Here is a 27417-nt window from a genome sequence, read left to right on the forward strand (position 1 = left end):
TGTTAGAACAAAATTACCATGTGTTAGACGGCAAGCAATTATTTTGGTCGTTGTTGTTATAGAGTTCTTCGATTTTTTGAAGCAACATATTGAATTTTTCATAATTTTACACTAAGTTGTTCGTATTGTCCCATTGATTTGTTCGGTCTGATATGAATATATATACTATTTCTTTGTCAATATGTACTTAGGTAAAGCTGATGAAAAAATACCACGGAAGGGGGTGTTATATTAGACGTCAGCTTGAGCAAAACGAACAAAACCTTGGCCAAGATGAAACACACGAAATAACAAAATCAAGACATAGTCGGATACATCTTTGTCCATGGAACTTTTTGATGGACAGTTGTCACATTGGCAATTAGATCACACCTAATCTTTTTATATAGAATGCAGTAGATAGATGGATGGATGTGAGGCTGTTTAACGCTAAGTGTCAAATTAAATGCATATTAATGACGAGAACATGTTGGTGTGATATGAATATTAACCCTGCTTTGTACTAGACCGACACACTGAGCTGAATTTTCAACGTACAAGTTGACAGGGTAAGAGTCCGCAGGATGTCACCCTACCTGGACATATCATTCCGACTCCGAGCCGACCAGTCTCTTACTTCTTAATGTCACGTGCTTATGGGAGAATCAGCAAATACCAATTTTACAGTCTTTGGTATGACCAGGTCAGGACTCGAACCCACGACCTCCCGCACTCGAGGCAGAGACGCAACCACGAGATCACCGATGCGGTTACACACTACATTGACAATTATATTTTGAATAATACAACCTTGTTCCGAAAGTGTAAGTATTCCCCATAGTAACGCGTGCTACCGGTTTTAGTGAGCATATATTTATATTATAATTCTGATCGACGTCCGATAACTTACTAACGTCAATGCAAGTTGATCTTCAAATAGACATCGAATTGTAACGTCTTGAATAACCAGGGCGAATTCCTTAAATCGGCGCCAAATACATTATGTGTTACTGAAACTCCATTTCCAGTTATGATATGAACATGTTTGCGTGATGTTATGCCTCTATAGACAACATGACTAACAACCATTGTGTTGCTCAGTTGACTATTAACGTATGTTACAAAAGATAACACCCCGTCCTAAATAATTATCAGTCAAAGTTGGGTAAATGACAACAATACAGCATATTGTAGGATCATTGATAATTTTCGCATTGAAAACGTTGATCCATATATAACAGTGAAAAGACCCCATAAGGCTGCAAAATACAATACAGTGTACTTACCGGTCTTGGGAAGTTCAATAGATTGATGCATTTCCCAGTATCCAATGTCTGTCTTGCTATTTGTATATCCACATGTATCTCCGTTATTGAAATGACAGTTAAATACATTTGTATCTAAAATTAGAAGACCGTAAAACTAAAAGCTACAAAAACGCCAAAAAAATGATAAGTTCAAATGTGCATTTCGTGTTATTCGCTCGTTCATTTCAAGGCATAATTTTCAAGATTAAGAACTGTACAAGTTTACCGATTTAGATTTTTCCAATTTTGCAAAACGAATTGCTATTACAATATTGAATTATTTTCCCCATATCATCCGTATTTGAAAATTTTCCTTGACGGAAGTGGATGCAGAGTTTAAGAATTTTAATCTTTTCGTAATATTGGTATTGGCAAAAACGAAGCAACTACTGTTTTTCTTTTCGAATAACGATTTCACTTTTTCATTCGTACCTTTGCATGTCCTATTTAAAACTTCAATATTATCTATAGCAACGCCTCCATCTGAATGGCTGAATACCCGGGAAGCAATAACATGTATTTCAATGACTGGTGATGCAATTGCTATGGCTGCTTCCGTCCAATCACCGGATATGTATGATAATTCCCATAACTCATGCTGAAAACTTCCACTTCTGAAGTCAACAACTGATAATTTTAAACAGTTATGGTTGAAAAACTTGTAAGAAAATGTCAAGCATCTGTCTCCTCCAATGTCCTTGAACCTATATTTAAGGACTGCTTTATTGGATTGATTTGCTTGTACCATATATGTATCTGCGTATAAATAATGACCTGGAATAGATACAAAAAAAAAAAATTCGTTAAGACAACAGGGAAAAAAGGAAACCAGTTAAGAAAGATAATTTCTGACAATACAATAAATCAGAACGACTACGATAGAAAGACCAGATAAACAATGGTTCATAAAAATACATAACAAATATAAAATATTTAGCAGTACAAAAATGATCAGGATAAATTTTCTGGCTCTGTTACTGTTTTTGCAGATTCATCCCTACTTGTCGTGTAGTTAGTTTTTATGGAAGTCATATAGATTAATAAATCATGAAATAGAAAAAAAGAGGTCATTGTGATCTCAAGGTGAATATTGTATATTAAAATGAGTTTCGCGAATCATTCCGCTAAACCCCTTTTATATTGGGACTTTGATAAAGCAAAATACCTTCAGATGTTCGAGTCGTACTGTCTGTTAAAGGTTGACCTCCTGAACTCCAGCCTGCTTTTCGTTTTGTCCACATAAAACTGCCCGTTGATATATCCTCAAGTGAACATATTCCAGGCTTTTCAAAATCACACTTAGTGTCAAGATAATAGTCTAAAATTTGAAATACATGTATAATATATCAAGAATATGTGTTTAATATATAATTATTTATTATAAAATCAATAATCTAAAAATATCCAGTAACTGTTATTAAGAATAAGAGTAAGAAGAATGCAGGAATTTATAAAAGGAAGAACCAAACAACACATTTACAAATATGCAAATACTTGTGCTGCTAGATGTATTTCCAATTTCCAGCTACCTAAACACAAATGTCAACGTGTCATTTAGTCATTAAGGCTGATAAATACGTACTGTAAATTTTATTGATAAAATTTCAAAATTAAAGATAGAATTCCCCCTAACATAAAAAAAAGTAGATAATATCATCTACTAGATAATTAAACTAAAAGTAGTTGAGGCTTTAGATCTACTTCTTACTCTACTCTTAGAAGATAACACACGCATATACTCCCCCCCCCAAAAAAAAAAGACGACAAAAACAGAAGAAATAAGAAAAAAAAAGTCCAGTTCCCTAGCAGATGATGCAGATGACTGAGGTTTCTCTAGAAACACGTGTCGATCGCATATTTATCTGTATCATACATGTAATTTCATGTAATTTCATATTGGAATCTATTGAATCAATTAAACACTATATGTATATATGATTGGATAAGTGCAGATGATTTATACTGAAAGACATATTAAGTAGCTAGCTAACTAATACCTCTGATTGCTGTGACAGACTTAATCCAGGTATCATATTTTGTTACTCTCGTATATACTCCCGGTAACGTAGATTTACCACAAATACCACCACCCCAACTGGTCACACCAACCACTTGCCAAGTTCCATGGTTATTTTGACACATAAGCGGACCACCACTATCACCCTATCGAGTATATATTACATTTAAAACTAAGAAAAATAAACAATGATGATGATAATGATGGATGGCTGCTTAACGTCCAGCGGCAAATTAATATGCATATTCAGGACGAGAAAATGTTAATGTAATATGAATATTAACCCTGCTTTGAGCTAGACCGACAAGAAGAGACGGATTTTTAACGTGCTAGTTCACAAGGTAGCAGTCCGCAGGAAGACATGTCACCTTACTCGGAAACATTATTCTGACTCCCAGCCGACCAGTCTTTGCAGCAGCAAATACCAATTTTACAGTTTGATCTGGCCGGGGCTCGAACCCACGACCTCCCACACTCGAGGAGAACACGCTACCACGAGACCAATGAGACAGCAACCAGACAACACAAGCTAACTGAAAACATCGTCCTGAATATGCACGAAATATTTGCCACTGGATGTTTAGTAAACAACAACCAATCTGTCTGAACTCAAATATCTTGAACGCCATTTTGAGCAATTAAGCAATCAATAATTAATCAAACAGATATTTTGATGTCACTACACAACTTTTTACAATTACCGGTCAAACAAGTTGTATACAAAATCGACTCAGTCCTGACAAAAAGTGATTAATCTAAGGGGAATTTGTGTTCTGCCTTCTACATCGGGAGAAAATTTTCATAGGCGGTCGCGGGTCTCTAAAGCAGAATTTGAATATCAACTCTAACATTTGCCTATAGAAGATACATAAAGATTATTTATCACCACAAATAAGGTGTCTGTGATCAGTCAAATGGATGTGGGATGAGCTCAAACTTGTTCCATGATTTTGGCAAGTATATTCATTCACTTTTTGCAAAGTCTTCTAATAGAAAAAAACCAATTTAGCAGCGAAAGTAAGAATCACAGTATTCCATACACAAACAAGTTTGAGTCATTTACAAGACTTAAAGGAAAAATATTATTCAATGTTCCCGATGTTCACGATGATATGATAAAGCTAAATATTTCTCTCACTTGGATAAATTCATCTTCTTTTTTTTTTTTACATATAATCAATCGTTTTTCCAAGTTAAACAAAATAAAAATAGAAAACCCATAGCTAAAATTTTCTTTAAAAAGACACGTAAGATATATGTAGCCTGTAGAACTATAAAAAACACACCTTTTCAAATCATTTACATGTACTTGCTGGTCTTTTTTCATTTCTCAATTAGAAAAGGGGGCCTAAAATTTATCAACGAAATATATCTTACTTGACATGTGTCGCCGCCTTTTCCCGCCAGGATTCCAGCACATATCATACTATCATTGATTTTTGATGAATATGCTGAACTGCATTTCGAGTTAGTCCATAAGAACGCCTTAGCATACATTAAATCATTAGGTAGTTTTTGAAATTTTGAATCTACAAAATTCACGAGTATTTATTTTCGTATAAATACTCTAAAAAAAGTTCGCAACATCAATATTTTTAAAATCAATTTTGGTGTTGAATTTGCAATAAAATGAACATTAACTGTCAGCTTCATATACAAATAATCTACAAAGAAGAATTTAAACGGCTACCACTAGTTGAGCAGAAATGCTTACCCTTCCGGTACATGACTTTACTATTGCGTTATGAATGCATTATATATTTGCTACTGGACGTTAAGGAAGCAACAATCAAACCATCATATTTCCCTATTATTTTTGTAGTGTACTTTGTATACACAATTTTTTAATACTTACAAAGTCATGTGTAATCGTTTAGCTTTAAAGATAAAACATTACAAAGGAGCATGCTTATACGATTATCTTTGAGATGAAATAATTTCAAATAAAAATGATCAACACACCAAACACACCAAGCACGCCGAACAAGCAACGTTCAAATCTTCTCCTAGTTGTTTAAAAAACAAAACATATAAGAATATGGGGGAAAAGTCTTTCTAAAACGGTTCAAAAATCTTACGACAATAACTGGTCGTAAGTTATACTGAAATGGTCATAACTTTATTCATGGAAGATTTTTTTGTGATATTGATCGCTGACCACAGTATTAATGATACCTTGTTTCATTTTGGAATTGAAACAGATTCTAGCAGCTAAGGTATACATACCATTATTTACTTTTATATGAAATGTACGAACCTTTTGGATCTGTTAATCCCCATCCAGCAGTGTAACAAAGGGAGTCACGTGGTAAATGTTGTAAGGTGTTAGGCAAACATATAGGTTTTATATAATCATCAAACGAGACTGGCATCTGTAGAAGCAACACAGCGATATCTGCCTTGTAGATAAAGTTGTAGTCAGGGTTTATAATAATTTCTGATACACGTATAACTCTACCATCAATTCCGTCTTTCATTGGAGTGCCAGTAACGATGGAGACCATATGTGGTACACTCAGAACACTTACAAGGAAAAAAATAGATATGTAAATATACTTTGTTTCGTTAAATTTGTACTCATTATATTTACTTAGAAATCTAAAAAAAAATATACATGTATTACATATATATGTTATATATAAGTGACGTAAAGTTACCATGTGAATCAATAATGTGATAAGGACCGATGTACTGTCTTCTGGTAAAACTTCCCTTTATCGTAGTTATAGACCTTTTATGCTTATTAATTCATTAAATCATATTAAGGTGGTTTTCTTTTAAACACCACGAATGAAATGTTGAAATTATGTGCTTCCAAATATACCTTTCCACACAGTGTCCAGCCGTGATCACCCAGCGGTTAGATATCAGTGTTCCTCCACAGATAAAATTGTTCCCTTTTCTAACGGCAACAACCCATGGCCACTGTCCTTTATATGCTTGGGTACCACCAATTATATAAGGTATCATTAATGATTGGCTTCTTTCTCCACAATCTTTTAAAAAGCAATAAATATAAGGCAACACCATCTTGTTATAATAAAGCTGAATAAGTCAAATAAACTCATAAATCATAGATACCAGGATTAAAATTTAGTACGCCAGACGCGCGTTTCGTCTACAAAACATTCATCAGTGCCGCTCTAATCAAAAATATATCTGAAATATGTGTTAAATAGTTTATTACTATCAAATAAGAAAACTTATTAGTTAAATATTAATCTAATGCTAGGTACAATTTGGTGTAACTATGATACTTTGGGCCCCAAACAGTTCTCGTAGCATTATACATTCTAACTGTAAACCACAATGTATTACGAAAGTGTAATGTATAGACACCTTGATTAACATATTGTAAAAAGGCAGAAATATAAAAATTATGTTGAGTGCAATGACGATATCTGTAGAATAACAAATGAGATAACCGATGGGTTTCAATATATCATTTTATCTTTGCTGTAATCTTTAGTTGATATCGACTAGGCGGCTAGGTTATTCAGATATAAAATATATGTCATATTTTAAAAACACAGTCACAAAAAAAAAAACAGAACAAAAATGAAAAAAATATTGACCCGTGGATTAAAAGAATTGACCTTTACCTTTCTTACTACAGGTAAGTGTCATCTCCGTTTTACTATGGCAAATTGTCGAAGGATGTAAATAACTATACAAATGGTTGTCATCTTGTTGTCCTTGCTTGCTGGACATATATACAGTGTGAATGGAAGGAACAGTTTGCGATCCTGATAGATTACTGAAATATATTTAAAGTTATTTTAATGGTACTGTCAAATGATAGCTGAGACTACAAAAACCATGTTTATACGCAGTTCAAAAAGGTGAAAGAGTATAAAAAGCCGTTAAGGGGCATATCTCATCTCTGATTCATCAGCACATTTACGGTCTGTATATAGATCATCTTATTTCTACACACACCAGCAAAGGTCTTTGAACAACTAACCTATAAGTAATAATATTAATTTTCTCTTAACATGGTTGCATAACTTAACCTTAAATGAATACACTACATATATCATCTCGTTTTTTAAACTTTTATTATAGTGTAACATGATGCACTAGGCATGTGGCTGTTTAAAGTCGTTTTGTATCTAACGGTGTGCCTGAATTCCGGAAATTCTATCTGGAAACAGTCCTTTACCTTTCATTTGATACCCAAATTACCAAAAAGAATACATAGTATGATATTTACACCTATGCTTAGGAACTACTTTGTTTTAAATATGCACTACTTTCCACTATGTTCTTTTTGATCGGGCCCGATTTGGTGGTGTTACATCTTACAAAGTCTATCAATTATTTTTGCAAAGAAACCGCTCAAGTCGGTGCTAGCGGCTGTCTCAAACTTGCACTTAAGTGAGAGTTGTTTTGCTCCGTGTTGAAGGCCTCATTGTGACTTTGAGATGAATAACAGCAATAAGAGCGCTGTTCTTTTGCTTTTTGTGTGTTTTTGATGTGCATGTACTGATTTTGTGTCATGGATGGATACCCCATATCCTTAGTTTTTCTATTATAATTCTATTTGATACCCATAATGCGGAAAACGGGAAGTTTTGTAGCTATATGTTGAGCCAATACACTGTGACTTCAAACTTAAATAAAATTGTTAGTTGCTAATTATGAGGTATATAACTTCATGCTATCAGATATTTGAATATAGGATGGACTTGAATAGATTGACACTACAGTAAGAAAACATATTCTAATGACCTTTCAAGTTTTTGCATCTAATTGTAACTCCATTTCGTTAAAGTTCGATTATAAGAAATATATGATTATCATTCAGATGACGAATTTTGTTATTTTAATTGAGATACAACAATGAAGCCATATTTTCAGTGTTTTGACACACATATTCTACGATTTCAATGATAATTGGGAGAAAACATAATCTAAATATAAAATACGGAGATATGGTATGCATGCAAATGAGACAACTATCCTACAAAATCCAAATGAAGCGGATTTAATGTAGTCACTTCATGCATTACCCCTAATACACCGATGTCCGTATACTTTTCTCAATAGAATACATAAAAGAATTTAATGGCATCATATTTAAAAAATATTCATAGAGTATCTGATAACTTACTCGTATGATAGATATTTACATATTAAATCACCAACTGTATCCTCCCACTTATCAGCGCAGACCGGAAGCCAAAATCTACCATGTCGAATACGTAGAACCTGATCTTCAAGCATTACTACAAAACCATAATGTAAAATGTTAATTTTTGCATAATTTTCACAGTTTATTTATTCTTTTTGTGATGAAATCATTATTTTATTATAATTTGAATAAATGGATATGTGGGATAGCTAACTAACAAGACCAAGGAAATTCACATTAATTAGACATTTAGATGGCATTTACTAAAACATTGAACATCGAATTTTGACATGTTGTATTTGTCAATGAATTAAAAAAGGTGTATTATTGAAAACCTCTATTTTTCTTTGTATTTTTTCTGTCTAGTATTTTTCTCATACTCATATTTCCCGTAAAAAATCAATTCTATACCCTTTTATGACCGTTACTGATATGTTGAATATAAAACCATAACTGCTCGCTTCACAATATTTAGTTATACAGATTCATGTAATATTTGGTAATTCCATTAATTCATGGGAGCAGAAAATTAAAAAATGTTATGAACCATTAAAATTGGAAATAAGGGTAATAAATGAATCCAAAATCCTCCAGTAGAATACAGGCTTTATAACAGTTAAACCTGTTACTAACCACAATAATTTTCGTCTGAAGCATCGTCACATTCATATCGCCCATTACACTGTAAAATGTCCTTAATACATTGACCATTGCCACATCTGAACTCATCTTTTCCACAAGAACCTGTAGTGAAGAAATTATTTCTATGTTATATAGTCTTTATAATTCTTTTTTTTTAAATTTTTCAGTCTTTATTTAAATTAATGTACAGACCTTCTAAAATTCAAACTGACCACACGCACGATACACGCACGCACGATACACGCACGGTGAATGCACGATACACGCACGGTGAATGCACGATACACGATACACGCACGATGAGCGATGAGCGTTACACGGAGGATTAACGAAAAATGAATGATGAATGATGAACGCACGATACACGCACGATGCACGATGAATGATGAACACACGATACACGCACGATACACGCACGGTGAATGATTCATTGACGAATGAACGATAAGCGCTTAATACACGGTTCTCAAAGCCATTTTATTTGGAATTGCATTTAAAATTGATGTATGATAATGAAAATCTATAAGGGTATACAAATTTTAGATATCTCGCTTTCTGTGTTGATTGGTCGACAGTTTTACTAAACACTCCATGTATTAAATAAATTAATTGTAGTATAGTATTTCCAATATCAATGAGTGTTGTCAAATTATAAAACTCATCGATTTTATAATTCTACTTAATATAAATAATTTATAAATTGCTACGTTTTAAAGAGTGGCGATTCCAGCCATTTTTAAAAAGAGGGTTCTCAACCCAGGATAAAAGGGGTGGTTTTAACCATATGTCCCAATTTAAATGCATTGACCCCCCCCCCCCCCGGCAACTGATTAAACAATCATAATCTCTTTTTTTTTTACTTAAGTTACAATGTTCCTTATATTATCAGAATCGTATGAGTTAATTTAGAGCGAAATATATAATTTGTCAGAAAAATCTGATTCGTACAAATTAATTAGAAATAGCTAAGAAAATGAAATTTACCAAATAATGAGAAAATTTAAACATTTGTAATACCAAATACTTCATAATGTACTTCTGAAACAACTTTTCGTCCTGAATATGCATGAAATTTTTGCCACTGGACGTTTAAACAACCACTGAATAATAAATCAATCAAATTTTGCTCTCAGTAAAAATGAATTAAACAATATAAGCCACAATTGTATCCATCACTTGGTGTCTGTTGTTTGTTTGTACAGTAAACATACTGAATTTTTTTATATTCCTTATACAATTTCAAGTATGTAATAAAATTCATACATATTTTCAAACATCCTGGCACTTCAAATTTCTAGGAGGTGAGATTCTCGGGGTTTTACCTGAAACTCTTTGGGAAATGCAATTTTTAATTCCAATTCCAATTCCAAAGTGTAAAAGATATCCCAAGGTTTTTTAAAATGCATTTCTAATTTGATAAGGAGATTTGAAAAAAAACGATCTCAATGGTAGTTGAAATTATTCAGTGCAATCATTTTGTGTCCGCCGTTGTCTTTCATACATATCAATTGGTGTATCCACTGTTTGATGTTCGTTATCTGTTGTTTATGGCAGTCAGGCCTCGCGATCGGTCTCCAAATTTAAGCCCCCACTGAGGTAAATTAATGATCATTTATAGGGGGGAAGGGGGACTTTTTCTCGGGACAAACATGATTTTCCTTCCTTAAAAACAACTTAACAATTTTCTATATTTTTCATTTAATCATAAACCGATGAATATTAAATGATTTTTAAAAAAATAGAAAAATATTTTTATTCTAATATATCTAAATATCTGGGTTATTTTCTTATCCAAATAATTATTTTTTTCATTTTTTTAAGGAAAAAGTGTTATCAGTTATGGCCCCCTCATTTTAGACATGACATTTTGCTTGATACTGTATGAACATTATTCGTTGCAACTTTTATGAAGAAATTACCGACTTTTTTTTAACTAGATAAATATACAACAAAAATACCGTTTTTTCTTCTTGTATCAATTTCTTTTCACAAAAATTAAATATTAACAAAGAATTGTTACACAAATGTAGAGCCCAATTTTATAACGAAGATATTCCTAATCTCTTTACCGAAATCCGCAAATCTTTATCTTTTGAAACAAAAAAGTTAAGGATGTCTGTTCAAAGGACAAAAATGTCCAAGAAACCGAAATGTTATAAGTAAAATTTTTTAATGTCGAATAATTCAAACCCATTTGTCTTTTAAATTTAGCACATGAAGATATAATTTTTATTACATATACAAATTGATTTTGTAAAAATTAGCTTGTATATATGTGAACTTTTGTAAAAATAAATCACTGTGGTTCTAAAACTGTATCACATGCCCATAATTCTCCTAAAGCTAAATGTCATCGTCAGATTATGAGGGTCTGAATAGGGATTCATTATTTCTGTATTCTATCATTTTAGGCAATTTTTTCTAATCGTTATACCTTTTGTCGATCATTCTTTATTCCATACATTCTAGTACCTCATCATTTTCTTTTCTATATATTTGTCTGGTTATTTTTTGTATTCTTTATTTTTTGGTCAATAATTTTCTATTCTATAAACCCCCATCCACACCCTCATGTATAATGGAAGACGATAAACATTTTAGTATACATACCACCCGTTGTCACTTTCACCTGACATACAAACCACAAATTGTTATTTTTACTTGGACACGGGACTTACATTTTGTATATAATTACGTAATAATAACGGATATAGTAAATTCAGTAGAATATAACCTGTATCAACGCACTGGCTTGTTAAATGAATATTGATCTGACAACTGTTTATCATATTTTTAGTTATTTTAAAATTGAGAATGGAAATGATGAATATGTCAAAGAGACAACAACCCGAAAAGAGCAGATGACAGCCGAAGGCCACCATATTTGATAAGGTTTTAGTTTCTAATGAGACAGTAACCATCGTATTTTCAGAAAATCTCTAAACGGATAATGAGAGTTTAGCGACCTTGACTGGCTATACAGGTCTCTAAAAGTTGCCGAATTTAAGAGCCTATATCAAGAGATAGGCTTTACCTAGCTTTAGGTGTTTAAAAAATATCCATTTAAGAACCAAATGTGGCTTCTTTATATTTATACCAAAATTGAGTTCAAGGCAGTATTTTGTCGAAGAGAACAATTACACAAAGTGCAACATGCGAGAAGAGGTTTCATTTCCCTTATTTATTTTTTATTGAAGTGAGTAATCTTTTGAGATTACTTCACGGAAATATATTTTAAATGAAAAGGTGCAACTGGATGCATCCCTAAAAAACAAATTTAAATATATATATATTACCTGAAGATCTGTAAAAGCCGTGAAAGCGCTAGTAAAAGTGATGAATGGAAACCGTTGTTATCTTTTATTAATTTTCTTATATGTTACCAGCATACGGATTCTACTTAACTTTTCTTTATATATATTTATATATAAAATTTTAATTTGTTTGTTATATATATATATATATATAAAATGACGGATATTCGTCAATCAGACAGCAATCCAACATAAACACGAGTAAGTTAATTGACATCTAGAATAAGAGGTTTAAGCATACCCCGCGCTGGTCAACTTTCTGAGTTGTGGGTAATATTCAATATACATGTAGGACTGTGAAACGGGAAATATACGAAAGATTTGTTTTTACGTACGATGAAGTGTCATTCCCTCAATACATACGGGTCCACCGTGAAACTATTCTTATGATTATATAACGGTAAATGATGATCTCATTAGAGGAACAAATTAAGTAAAGGTACATGTTGAAGCAAGAATAATTTCCACATGCAAAACATCAAATAGGACGATCTCTAAATTAGTACGCGGCACCTTTAACTATTACATTCATAGACAATAACACTAGTAAATGATTTTATATACTGACATTGAAACAAATATACTGCTCATAATAATTGCACATCTGTAGACTTTAATCTAGGTATCCCGCGTTATATAAATCATTGCAAACCATCGAACAGCTCATCGCACTTCGGCGCAGACCAGTGCACTTCACGCGTGGCCTTGAAACTTTATGATCTCCATTGCACCTCCGAGTCATACACACATATATATTCCGATTTTCTAATAATGGTTTTTATTATTTTAATTCCCGTAGAAATTGCCCAAAGAAATAGAGTTTATTTAAGGGTTTACACATCTTCATAGCTAAAATATTTTGATACTTATATCACGAACAGATATCTATGACAAACATTTCTTAAATTGTCAGTATATAAATTTAGATTTTTTGTAAGAAACGTAGGTTTCAGCTACAGCAGACTAAATTGGCTTTTGATGGATTGAAGGCTCATGTAAAAATAAGAAAATGTGGTAAAATTGCTAGTGAGTCAACTATTCAAGAAAGTTCAAATCAAGAGGAATGCTAGCAGTTATATCTATACGACCTTCAATAATGAAAAAATACGGGAACTGTAAAGTCGGTTATTAAAGGCCCCGCCCCGACATGAAAAAAATATGAAACAATTCAGTTGAGCAAACTAACGGCCTTCTTTATTTCAAAGCTACATGTATCTTGCCACAAAAAAAAGCCCAAACACATGTATATAACAGAATTGATGTTACGAAAACCACTGAACTACGTGCTTTTGACTTTGGACAGACACATAAATACATGTTATGAATGTGTATAGGCCCTTTATTGGTCATATAGCTCTACACTCCTATCTATTTTATACATTCTTTGGCTTTCAAATATTTAGCACTGAGCGTTCCTAGTGAAAGTAAATCCAGAAATGCGTTATAGGTGCATGAAATTTATAAAGTGTTGTTTTGTGAGGGGATCAAAACGTAGGGATCGATGTTAATGTCTGTTTTATATGTGCAATAATATCGGCCTTCTAACTTTAGTGAAACTCTGCAGTTGTTCAGTGACGGATCCAGGGGGAGGGTTCAGGGGGTTGGAACCCCCCTTTTTTTGGACGATCAATGCATTTGAATGGGGACATATAGTTGGAACCCCCCCCCCCCCCCCTCCCCTTTTTTGCCCTGGGTTGGGAACCCCCTTTTTTAAAATGACTGGATCCGCCCCTGTTGTTTCATGTATTTGATATGCAAATTATCACAAAACTAAAAGGATAAGATGGATGAAATAATAGTTGATCGTTTAACGTCCAGTGGCATATTTTATAGATTCATTATTAGGGGGAGTACAATAATTATGATATAATGATGAACATTGGCAATCATACCACAACTTCTTTTTTATAAGAACGTACATGTGTAGATTTTCGTCTTTTACTGTAAACGACAGTGTCCCCGGGAGTCAAAGCCGAAATCAAACTTGTGTAAATTTCTGAAACATACATTTCATTATTTAACCCAATGTAAAGCAAAACAAATGATACCGTTTTGAGCTATAAAACCAAGGCAACCCTTTATACTAGTCAAAAGTTGCTGGATCGTGATTGATGCATACGAAACTTCAATTAATTGTTTGTATTTTTCAATCTTTTATATCCGATAAAGATGAACACAAAATCTATCGGATAAAAACTACCGATTTTTCTATAAGATAAAATTTATCCTTATTGGAGTCAAATTTGTCATATGGATTCATAAAGGACAAAAAAATGTCCTCAGTAACGGAACAAAAAATACCCCCATGGTAAAATAATCCGTCATTCTTTAATACAAAGTACTATTGTGAATTATTTTTTCGGATATTAATCTTTTAGACATACATAGATGTAAAAACGGTGTCCTTGATATGCAACCATGAACACAATGAAAAGTGAATCTGTGAAAGTGTTCCATGTTTATTCCATTTAAATAAAGACTTGTTATGATAATACAATATATTTAACTATTTTATCAAAAAAATTAAATAAAAAAGAATATCTTAAACTCGTAAACACAATTTCAAGTTTAAAAAGTTCCTCAATTTAAAATCCTTCTTAAGGAATACGGGATATATTTGCGTAATCTTATACTTGTTTAATTAAAAAAATGCCTTCAAATACATATGTTTATTTGTATTCAATTTTCCACAAAACATATTTGGCTTATTTTAAATGAAAATAAAGAACAGAGAATAAAAACACTGTTGAAGAGAAAATACATATTCGTGTTAAATTCGCCTAAGTTTAATTTGTTAATTCAAGTTTGACACCTAAAATCTTAATCCGCAATCCACATTTACCCGACAATCTTGTATATTGTATTTTCTCAATGGAATAACCTTACCTGCACGTGACCATCAGAAACGAAGACAAAAATTATATTTGTAATGGTATTTATCAAAACTTAAATGTTTGAATATTTAGTAGACTATGAATTTGCCAAATAAGCGAAGAATTATAATCTTGCATTGTTCAACATTGGAGAAATGACTCAAGTTGAACATTAATCATGTTAATACTGATTCAATATTTTATTATAGTCTCACCACATACAAACATAAAATGAGAATCACAGAAATAAACATAAAACATTAAAACATTTGCATTGAATCTTAAAAAGAATAATGAGAGACTTTTAAGACACAATATATTTACTCATTTACATTTAAAATTTACAGTGTCCACCTGTACTATATGAAAATAAAACATTTTTTCTTTGAGAACTAGGAAATAAAATGCCGTTTCTTTTCAATGAAATATTGTTGATGTTTTTGGCAACTATAGCAGCAACATTGCCGTTATTAAATAAAAATATAAATTTTTCGCTATCTGATAATTAAAGGTTAAAATGTTCATTTAAATGTTTAGCTTAATGTATCATAATTTGTCTTAAATCTACATATAATGGGCATTTTAAAATGACATGAAGTTCATCTTCAATAGTAGAGCTACAACACATGTCATCTCGTGGACTTCTTTTCTTTCATACTTTCCAGTTTCTATTTTTAGTGGAGCTACCCCACATCTAAATTTGCCAAAAGCACTGTTGTTTTTAAATGGCGGAAATTGTTTTAACAAATAACAGTTGGCCAACAGTATATTTTTAAGCCCATTTCGCTCAGTTGAATAGAAATTCCAATTTTAACTGTTCTGTCGTAGAAATGTCATCATGTTATTGTTTGTACGTAGAACATGTATCATTATATTAAAATGTGTCAGTCCCAGCCAAGATTCACTGAATAACCACGAAATGTTTACAGATGATAAATAAATTTTACACAAAAATTCATGAATCTGTATGAACGTTATGTACGATAAAGTTAATTAAGTGTTCACAAGAAAGTAAGTATGAATGTAAATTTTATTTAAAGTCGGAACATATATATACACTTTAACCGTGAGATAAAATATAAGCTTTGATGAGCTCTATAACCGACTATCATATAAAACCCGCAATGAATGAACGTTACCCGATTAGAGATGAACGTTTGACAAATGCACGTTATCTGATGTACACAGTTATACACGATTGACGAACGCACGATACACGGTTAAGAATGAATGATTGATGAACGCACGATACACGCACGATACACGATTAAGAATACACGATGCACGCACGTTACACGGAAAATACACGGAACGATGAATGATGAGCGCACGATTGGTACACGCACGATACACGCACGATACACGCACGCAACACGCACGATACACGATGAACGCACGGAATAATGGTCAGTTTGAATTTTAGAAGGTCTGTATGTGATAAATATTATTCGAAAAGCCAATTAACAGCTTTATCTTTTTATGATTACGTGATTTCTCCTGCACAGAAAAAAAAAATTCAACGTAAATAACTTATTTGATTCATCATCTACGCATTTCGAAAATTTAATCTTACAAGTGATGTTCTGGACGATGCTTCCAGCTATTAGACACAAAAAGAAGATACGTGCTGCCCTGCTGATAATCTTTTAATCAGGGGTTCAAATTAGCGGTGGTCCGAGGTCCGTGGCCTTCCATTTTCGGGTTCGGACCTTCCAACCGGTAGTTAGCTAGACCCGACGGACTTTCGTATTTTGCTGATTAAAAAAAAAATCGAAAGCATTTTGAATATAATAAATAAAATTTGTATAAAAATAATCTTCAAATGTATGATTTTACTGAAAGGAAACTTATGAGTTTTGCTTAAATTCTTCACAATATGATTTTGTGTGTAGTCACGTGACCGGTCGTCGTACGAGATACCGCGAATCTTGACAATATATTATTCAATTGACAAACAGGACTACTATTAAACGGTATGAGTCTTTTTCGTTTTGGGGTGACCTCTACTAAACGAAAACCCGATGAAACAGGTGACCCATCGGTGTTGACTGATGAAACCCAGCCGAAAAAACAGGATCTTACCAAAGACCAGAAATATGATCGGGAAAAGAGAGAACGCAAATTTTTGCCCCAATGGAAGGTTAATCGTCCTTGGATTAATTTCGATGAGACAACTGGTCTAATGGAGTGCACGTATTGTGTCAAGTATCCCACACACAGTGAAAGGGAAAGTGCCCTGGTTCGGGGGACAAAAAACTTTAAACTTGACCCCATCAAAAATCATGAAACCACCTCCCAGCATCTATCGTGCCAAAAACAGTGGCTAAAAGAAACGGATCCAAAGTTTGATAAAAAGGTCGAGTTGTTATCTGACACAAAGTTAGGTCAGTGTGTTCTGAAGCAAAAATTAAGACCAGAACAATTAAAACGATACAAGATTTTATTTAATACAGCTTAAAGTGTGGGGAAAAAGGGGAAGCCTTTTTCCGACTATGAATTTATTTTAGAAGTACAGAAAAAAAATGAGGTTGATATAGGAGAACAGTATTTCAACATTGAGGGATGAAAACTGTTCCTTAAATGGATATCCCAGCAATTAAGATCACAAATTGTCTCAAGTTTACTTGCAGCACCATTTGTTAGTATTTTGTCAGATGGTAGTACTGACAGGTCCGTTATTGAACAGGAAATAGTTTATCTCCGGTATGTTGACCAGTGTATGCCCACCACTAAAATGATTAATCTTATATCCTTAGAATCAGCTACAGCAGAAGGGATTTTCAATGTAATTCTTAATGCTCTTAAAATTGTGGGCCTAAATGAGGAAAAGATCCACTATGATACCCCTGGTCCTAAACTTATTTGTGGTAATTTTGACGGACTTTCTGTTAATTTTGGTAACAAATCTGGTGTCTTCAAAAGATTGAAGATGAGGTACCGCAAGCAATTGGTATTCACTGTATTGCTCACAAACTTGAATTGGCAATACTTGATGCGAATAAAACTATTCCATACATGTCAACATTTGAAACCACATTGAAAGGAGTTTTCAAGTTCTACTATTATTCTCCTAAGCGCAGACGTGAACTTACAGAAATAAGTGAGATTCTTGATCAAATTCTTTTGCACTTTGGTGATATAAAACAAGTACGCTGGTTGTCAAGCAAGGAAAGGGCAGTAAAAGCAATGCTTTCAAATTATGAGGTTGTTGTAAGTCATTTAGAGCATGATTTTGTTGCTGGATCCCGTGCTGATGATGCAAATAGAGCTAAAGGGTACCACACTGTTGTTACATCTGTCAAATTTCTTAAGTTTCTCCATTTCCTAATGGACTACTTACCCATTGTGGCAAAGCTTTCCCGTACTTTTCAACTTGATGATTATTTAGTAATTGAATTAAATGATCACATCGAAGCAGCTGTCATCCATCTTACTCAATTGAAAAATGGTACTGGGAAATATTGTACACAATTTGTAGAGAAATTTGATGTAACAAACAAAACATTTGGGGAAATAAAAATAAGTACAAGAAATGTCCAGTCTGTTGACATGAAATCTGATAAAGATCTCCATGCATTAATTGATGGTACCATTAAATATATTGAATCAAGATTCAAATCTTTGAATGAAAAACCCCTCTCACTTCTTCAGATATTTAATTTCCATCAGTGGCCTCTTGGTAGGGGATTTGAACTTGCTGAATTTGGTAATGACCAGATAGTAGAATTGGTAAATCAACCGGAGTTTAATCAAATATTTTCTGATAATGAAAAGGAGCAAATCAAATCTGAATGGACAGAACTAAAACTTTATTTAAGCAGATTTAGGGCAAATCCATTGTTAAATATGTACAGTATGGTGTTACAAAATAAAGCTGCCACAAGGAAAAATGAGGGTGCAGTACTTGGTGCTTGTCCTACTTTAGTTGAAGATGAGAGTCAAAGTCTGTCAGCTATTGAGAAGCTAATTTATTGGTTATTTACTATTTCACCATCTACTAGCGGCTGTGAGAGGGGTTTTTCCTTAATGAATACATTAAAAAGTAAATTGAGAACTAAATTAACACAGGAATCTTTGCAAAATCAGCTGTATATCATGAGTGAAGGCCCTTCTATTAAAGAATTCGAACCTTTACCCAGTATAATGTATTGGTTTGAGAATAGCACCAGAACCCCTCACTGCAGTGGGCACAAATTAAAGGGGAAAAAGAATGAAACAGAGGAAGAATATGAACTGCCCATGTCTGGAAAATGAGTTAAAATGAATAACTAATTCAGTTTTAAATAAACATATATATAAGAACTTTGAATGGCCATATAATGACAATGCAACAATTTATTATCATTTTATTTATTTATCTTCATAGTTACAATACTAGATGTTTTGATTTATTTGAGACTGAATTAAAGATAATCAGTTTATAAACTTTACTTACTTGTTTATGCTTCAGCAGTAAACTCACATTTTCACAAACAACACAAAGTCACATAATCAAACAAAGACCATACCTAGATATCATTAGTTAAAAACTTTGCCAAAACATTGCATACATGGTCCCTTTTGGGTTTTTAGATATCATACCTTTAAACAGTTACACCTGGTGAGTGCTTTGGAAGTGTTAGCCTTTTCTGATTTTTTATAAATTCAATTTCAAAATTCAAGTTCAATTTAAATTGGACCTTCTAAGAATAAAGGAGGACCTTTCAGTCTGTTTGGTCAAAGGTCCTGGACCTTCCATTGCCTAAAGTAAATTTGAACCCCTGTTTAATTAAAAAATGCAATTGCCTTTTGGAATCTATTGATGTGTTTCAAATCAAGGGACACAAGCTGATATTTGGAACATTTAAATCATTGCGTTTATCATAGATCTTAGTTTAGAGCCGTCCAAAAGAAAAGACTTTTTTTTAAATAGATTACGGTAGTATATACAAAGAAGACAATGTGTATACAACACGTGACTTTTCAAATCCGAACCCCTTGCCTTGCATCATTGTTTTTGTCAAAACTTTTGATATGTTTTACATTTCAATTTGAATTGATTGTAACCTTAAATTATGAGTACATCATTTCAATTTCTAGGACATCAGCTCACAATTCTTAAGATATTCGGAATGAACTCGTTTGATATTACCCTGCAAAACCATTGGCACTTGTCTCTGAATTTTGTTTACCTATATACATAAATATAACGCAATTAAGGTATCTAACTCGTATATTTGAGAAATTTCACCCGGTCGCGAACTTCCGATATATTTCGATTTTGCGGTTGTCTATCCCACTGAAACTTGTTATCCCGTAAATCTACATTGAATTATCCACAATATGGTGTATAACACGCCTATTTGTATTATCGGAATCGTTCGTAATAGGCCTTCCAAGTATGTCAACCGTAATAATTATTATTTCGTCTTCTCGCAGCCCTATGGAAACTGGCCACAAGGACAAATTTGAATTAGGTGCAAATGTATTAAAACAATAATTTGAATGGTATTCTAAAGGTTACCATACATTCACAGTCGTTGAATATATTTTTTCGATGGATCACAAGATTTAATGTATTTTGTTTCCCAAACTAATGGTACTGACATTACCTAATAAAGGTCACTGAAATAAACACGTGTCGTTACTGAAATCGGTATCATGCCACAGCCACAGGCACTAGACGTTCTATCATTATTAATAAAATACACAAAACATGTAGGTCCAATGGGAAGAAAATAGTGACACCCATTGGCCCTATTTTATTAATATTGATAGAACTCTAATGTCCGTGATCATGCATTTATTGGTATGTTCTATACAGACGTAGTTGGGTATTGAATTATTTAAAATTACTTCTATGGGGCAATTTTATGATTTCTTCACAAGACCTGACCAATAACATACCACATGACTGTTCGTCTTCTCCATGGTAACAATCAACCTCATTATCACACCACCATTCTGATGGAAGACAGTTCCTATCACCACACTTTGATAGCCTGGCAGGACAATCCAAACCTTAAATTACAACAGTACATTAAATTTAAGCTAATTTAAAAAATGCCTTACAGGTAAACTATTTCATGCTTAAAAGTGGAAATGTGGTATGACTGCCAATAAACTCACCATAGATACCAGGCTTAAATTTTGTACGCCAGATGCGCGTTTCGTCTACAAAAGACTCATCAGTGACGCTCGAATCAAAAGAGTTCAAAAGGCAAAATAAAGTACAGTACGAAGATGAATAGCAATGAAGACCCAAAATTCGTAAATGAGACAACTATCAACCAAAGACAAAAAGACAAAGAGGAAACTACAGATCACTGCCCGCCCTTCGATAATGAGCAAAACCCATACCGTAAAGTAAGCTATAAAGACACAGGAAGACAACAAGCGAAATAATTCAAAAGAGAAAACTAACTAACAGCCTGACCTATCTATTTGTTTATTTGCCAGGTAGGTCATGAATCAATGAGCATTAACAAGACCAAAAGGGAACCTAATATAATAGCCAAATTCAGCTACATGTAAGGTCAACTTTGCCTCATGGATTGGGACGTTGTTTTTTTTTATAATTTTCAAACATTACCAACGGAAAATTTACAAATGTTTGTTAAAAATCAGCCAAGTATAGTCTTCAATGATGACAATACACTTGGTCCCTACATTGTTATTTCACATGCAATTTTTGTTCTCCGGTGTATGAATATACGTTGTTGTTGATGATGTCTTTGTAACAGTGTTAAGTGTTTATTTATGTATTACTTTTGAAGATATTGTATAATAAATTTGTTTTTGTTGTCTGTATTTTAAGTTTTAAATGGTAATACTATTTATATCCTAAACTTTTGCTGTCTGTAGTTGAGACACATCACAGCGTTTTGCCTTTACCTTTCGGTTTGAGGTCTTATTTCTATGTTAAATAAATACTTTTACCTTTCGGTTTTGGGTCGTATTCTAATGTTAAATTAATATGTCCTCTTGTCATGACCTCTACAAATAAAGCCGGTCCCGACGACAACAGGTTTATATGAGAAGTATGTTTGCACAATTTGAATAGTACACCGTCCTTGGCTGACAATCCGTCATTGATAACAAGACCCTCAGTGTCACAGTCAACACCGGTATAAATATTGAAGTTTGTTATGTTGACTTCAATTGTCTGAAAAATGATAATTAAATAAAACAGTAAAACAAAAAAACAAAAAACATAAAAAAACAAAAAAATACCTTAAGAGAATTTTCATTGTACTATACAACTTATATTACTATATGACTTATTTTTTTACAGCTTCATTCTTAATGTTTTCATTCTAACACTCGAAAGTAGATAAGACTAATAAATTGATTAAGCCTTGCAGGTAAAAAAAAAAACATTATGCAGGTAATTTTAATATTAATTTTGAACTCATATTTTAGTACTAGTATATTGCTTAACAATTGAAGAATGAAAAGAGTTAAAAAAACCTCTTTTCAGTCAGCAATAAACCATATTTTTCATATCTGTTATAAACACTCTTTCTGGCATGCATTAGCGAGCAATTGTCACGTCAGACTAATGTACTTAGTTTCAAACTTCAGTTATTAATATTATCAGTGCTTTGTACTTAAATTCTTTTTAAGCTTTCTTATGATAATCAGTTGTAACAAACCTCATCAAAATGTCCAAGCAACAACCACGAACACTCAAGTTGTCCTGTTGACGGTTTCATATCTACAACCAAGCTACCGGTACCGTTTATTAATACTTGTTCTGTCATGAAACAAGCAACCGGTAAGTCATACATGTATGTCGATGGTACTTCTGTACTTCGTGCATCATATGCAATCGATGATTTTGGAAGAGACGAGCTCGAAGAAGTAATATAAATGTCTGATATAGATCCATAAGTTGACGTTTCTGATATCCCTTTAAATATATTTGTCGCTAACGATTTAGAAAAACTATAAATATGTGGTGTTTCTGTTTCATAAAATTTATCGGATGAATCAAAATCCGTTTCATATATATCACTTATTTCTTCGATACTTGACGCCAGTCTGTAAGAAGAAGTGGATCTTACTTGTGTTGGAATATACATCTTTGATATAAAATAATCTAAAGTAAAAGACGTATCAGGGCTCAATGTATTCACAGTAGTTAATAACGGTTTCTTCTGATTAGGAATTTGTTTAATCTTTTTATCATCATTTAATGTATCTACATCTTGTATTGTTCCAGGCGTTTGTGATGCATCTGAATACCCATAATAGATATCAGTCAATAAACTACCAGATAACGACATGTTAGGTAGCGAAGTCTCCCATTTTGTTGAAGTATAGATAAAACTGTGGCTAGAAAAGGCAGAATCCATCACACCAATTGTCGACAGAACACTTGATGATTGTGGCGAAAGAATACTTGATGACTTTGACGACAGAATACTTGATGATTGTGACGACGGAATATTCATTGACTGTGATGGCATAATACTTGAGGGTCGAGTTGCCAAACTAATCAAAGACTGCGTCAATGTCAATTGCATATTTGATGACGGAGTTGACAGAATGTATGACTGTGTCGGTATAATTCTTAATAACTGTGTTGGCAGAAAGCTTGAATGGAGTGTAGCAAAAATATTTGATTGCTGAGTCGGCACAATGCTTGTTACATGAATCTGCAGAATATTAGATGATTCTGTGGCTACAATACCTTGTGACTGTGTCGGTTTTATTTGTGAATGTTGGTAATGTAAATTATTGCTCACTTTTATTTCATTCATTTCACTTTTAAGAAAAGAAGCATGAAAAACGTTTTGAGACTCTGGTGCAGATATCAACATCCCCGATGGGGAATAATTGTCAATCTCATCTAAAGATAGAATTTTTGTATAATATTGATATTGTTCAACAGCTGTAGATCCTTGAGTATTATCCATTTCTAACGAAGGCGACATTTCAGCAGAGGAATGGTAATCCTTTCTCCAACCAATGTGAAGTTCTCCATCAGTAGACAAAGACATTGAATTTAGGTTATTTTCAGTAATAAACTGTTCTATAGAAGATGACTCCAATCGGTTATAGTCAGTTGATTGTTGTTGATTGGTATCTGAATTAAATAGATTTGAAAATATTCTAAAAAATTCTAAATTGCTTCAGTGGTAAAAATTAGAGTTTCTAGAGTATGTTAAATAATTCAATGTGCTTTTGAAAATGTTTATCTTTAATGTGCAAATACATTTCTAATTTGTAAATTCTCAAACGCAAAGATATTAAAATATCAACAACATTTTGATGAAAGAGGATTTAAGTTAGGAACATGACTCTTCTCACCTTGGAGTTTCTTTATCAAAACTTGGAAGCCTTGCTTTGTTACCATATGATCTGATTTAAATTCTATGCATATGCTGATCTCCCCTTTAAAGGTAGGTGGCGCTTTTGTTCCACAAAATTTTGTTGATGTCACTTCCCTACAAATCCCATCATACACCATCACGTAATCCCAGTTGCATTTATATTGATACTCCAAATTGAAAATCGTAAAATTTACAGTGATCTAGAAAAAATGTAAAATTTAAAGGAGGATGTATGTATATATACAATGCATATATAAACAAGACTTAGTCTAAATTGAAAACAACGTTCAAACCTATGATTGCGTTGGATAAAAACCGCAATTTTTATACGTGTGCATGTAAAACAAATTTCTAGGTAGAGGGGTCTAAATACAGCACAAACAACATTTTCCAAAAGACCAAAATAGTGAAAAAGTATATTTTAACAAAACGCATTTGACTAACAGGTCGAACAACAAATGTTCTTAAACCCTGCTGACTGCCATTGGCGATTGCAAAATAAACGGATCACCGATGTAATAAATATATATATATATATATATCAAAGAATCTTTTCAAAGATACCAGGCTTATGATTTTTTACACCAAAAGCGCGTTTCGTTTACACTAGACTCATCAGCGGGGCTCGAATAAAAAAAGTTAAAAGGTATAAGAAATCTATTTACCCTTGAATTCAAACAAAATATTAAAATTCTTTTATTCTTTCAAAACAATTGTATACATTAACTGATTAAAAAAAAAGGAATACACTGTATTAGAACAATGTCATTTCCGATGAAAATGTAACTCTGATATCATTAAAATGTGAAGATTGACATATTCTTTTAAAGAAAACTGCCTTTTGGTTATTTATTAGAAACATCCTAAAGCAGTAAGATATTTGACTTGCACAAAAATTGTGGTAAATAACATCTCAAAGAAATATTATTTTTTGGATAAGGCTGTTGCTTCTTTCTAAATATTAATTTGAAGACCTCAAAATGAGGCACTTTTGAAAGCTTAATTTGCACCTTTTCCTTAAAAGTCAAAAGGGAAAATATGTAAGATTAAATGCAAGTTTTTATAATTGATTTCCGAAATTCTAATGTTAAGTGAAACGAGGAAGACGAATAAAAGGCGATGTGAGTTGTAATACGTCAATTTGACACAATCCAACGACACAAATATCAAAAAACATACATATGTCAATATATATTCTTAAACAATATTCATGTGTTTTTACAATAACTTAATCTCTAATTTGTCCCGAGTATATATAATATGTGAATAAATTAAACAGAGTCTATCAAAGAAAAAATACATGAAGATGACATTAGAGAATCACATACAAGTCTTCTATCACGTGACAGGCACAAAAGATAGACTAGTTCCCTGTCCTTTATCTGTTTGTTTCAGATACCCGTATGTTGCAAGGGATAGAACACAAGAAAGGAAAAAAAAACTAAACTGCAATGTATTTATATATTTATTTTCGAATTCAATGGGCCAAACAGAGGTCATATCATACCTTGTGTCCTTTAATTTTACAACCAGCTATTCAGAGAGAATTAAAAGTAACAAAATCTTAGAATTTGATTCTTATTCATTAAATTGCCGTATGAAGTTTGTATTAACAATCGTATGCAAAATAAACAACCACATCAATGATATTTGAATCAGTTAAAAAATGCTTTACAGAATTCAAACCATGACCACATTCTTAGTGTTGTGCTATCTTTTGTCATATACATTATATTACAAATTCCCATTGTCTTCAATATCACGCATTAATCGCCATTGGATGCTAACCAATCAATTAACCAATTAATCAATCATTCAATCCAATCAAATTCCTTAAATATTGTTTCCATTACAGAGGCAAGTACATACACAGCTGAAATATTTGCTACAGTACATTTTGTGACATTAATCATATGAAATAAGGAGATGTGGTATAAATGCCAATGAGAAAACTATCCAACAGGGTAAAAAGAAGTGGATATAACATGTTTAAGCAATTCAAACGAAAAAAAAACAAACAAAAAAACAACGATCTGGTTTATGACAAAAACATACACGAAAAAAATATAAAACAAGACAGCTACCAACGAAAACCACTACATTACAGGATCCCGACCTGATTAAATTGGGACAAGTACATACAGAATGTGGAGGGGTTAAAAATGTTTTCACATAATAAGCTTTTAATAACAAATTATTTCATTTCAATCGAAAATTGCATGTTGTTTACTTAACGTCTGTGGTTATATTCCATTCGGATTAAACGTAGAGCAATTTACAGAAGAAATTATTGCTTAAACTCTTCAAGGTTGATGACGATTAAGGATTTGACATCAAATCTGAGACAACATTGTGTTATGCTTTCGCTTGTTCGCAGAAGTTTAGCCCTCAACATGCTGTAGATCTCTTCAAGAGCTGTTGCATGTGTTATTTGATTTAAAAAGAACGTTGAACATTTAAAACAATCAGCATCGTAAAAACGTCCACGTTCTGGTCATTTTAGGTTCTTCTAAATGTTTGCCTTCAGTTTGGAAAAATCATTATTACGTGTACATAAAATTTGTTTGCATTGTCAAAACAATGGAAAGTATTTTGTTTTCATTTCTACTTATTCGTTTGTGTTCATCTGTTTCCTATTTTTTCTTTCAAAAGAAGAGACGAATAAAACGTTTAAGAGAGGCAAAGTATACAAAAAGGACATTCAAACACATAAGTCGAAAATAAACTGACAACGCCATGGCTAAAAAAGAAAAAGACAAACAAAGAACAACAGTACACAAAACACAACATAAAAAACTAAAGACTGAGCAACACGAACCCCACCAAAAACTGCG

At 32.7% G+C, this 27417-nt stretch overlaps 1 protein-coding gene across 1 annotated transcript in view; it reads right to left on the minus strand.

Moving 5' to 3' along the window:
• LOC127710796 (uncharacterized) overlaps positions 1–27417 on the minus strand; it is a 36913-nt gene that overhangs the window by 3028 nt on the left and 6468 nt on the right. Inside the window, exons 3-16 of the mRNA XM_052216755.1 lie at positions 24561–24783; positions 22901–24336; positions 22185–22410; positions 21153–21266; positions 9071–9181; positions 8417–8531; positions 6906–7060; positions 6128–6299; positions 5561–5826; positions 4681–4832; positions 3284–3449; positions 2452–2604; positions 1719–2060; positions 1266–1379 (exon numbers count right to left, since the gene is read on the minus strand). Coding sequence (XP_052072715.1) covers positions 1266–1379; positions 1719–2060; positions 2452–2604; positions 3284–3449; positions 4681–4832; positions 5561–5826; positions 6128–6299; positions 6906–7060; positions 8417–8531; positions 9071–9181; positions 21153–21266; positions 22185–22410; positions 22901–24336; positions 24561–24783 — 3745 coding nt within the window. The remainder of the gene's footprint in view (positions 1–1265; positions 1380–1718; positions 2061–2451; positions 2605–3283; positions 3450–4680; positions 4833–5560; positions 5827–6127; positions 6300–6905; positions 7061–8416; positions 8532–9070; positions 9182–21152; positions 21267–22184; positions 22411–22900; positions 24337–24560; positions 24784–27417) is intronic.

The sequence above is a fragment of the Mytilus californianus genome, unplaced genomic scaffold, assembly GCF_021869535.1.
Source record: "Mytilus californianus isolate M0D057914Y unplaced genomic scaffold, xbMytCali1.0.p SCAF_8, whole genome shotgun sequence".
In the NCBI taxonomy this organism is placed as follows: domain Eukaryota; kingdom Metazoa; phylum Mollusca; class Bivalvia; order Mytilida; family Mytilidae; genus Mytilus; species Mytilus californianus.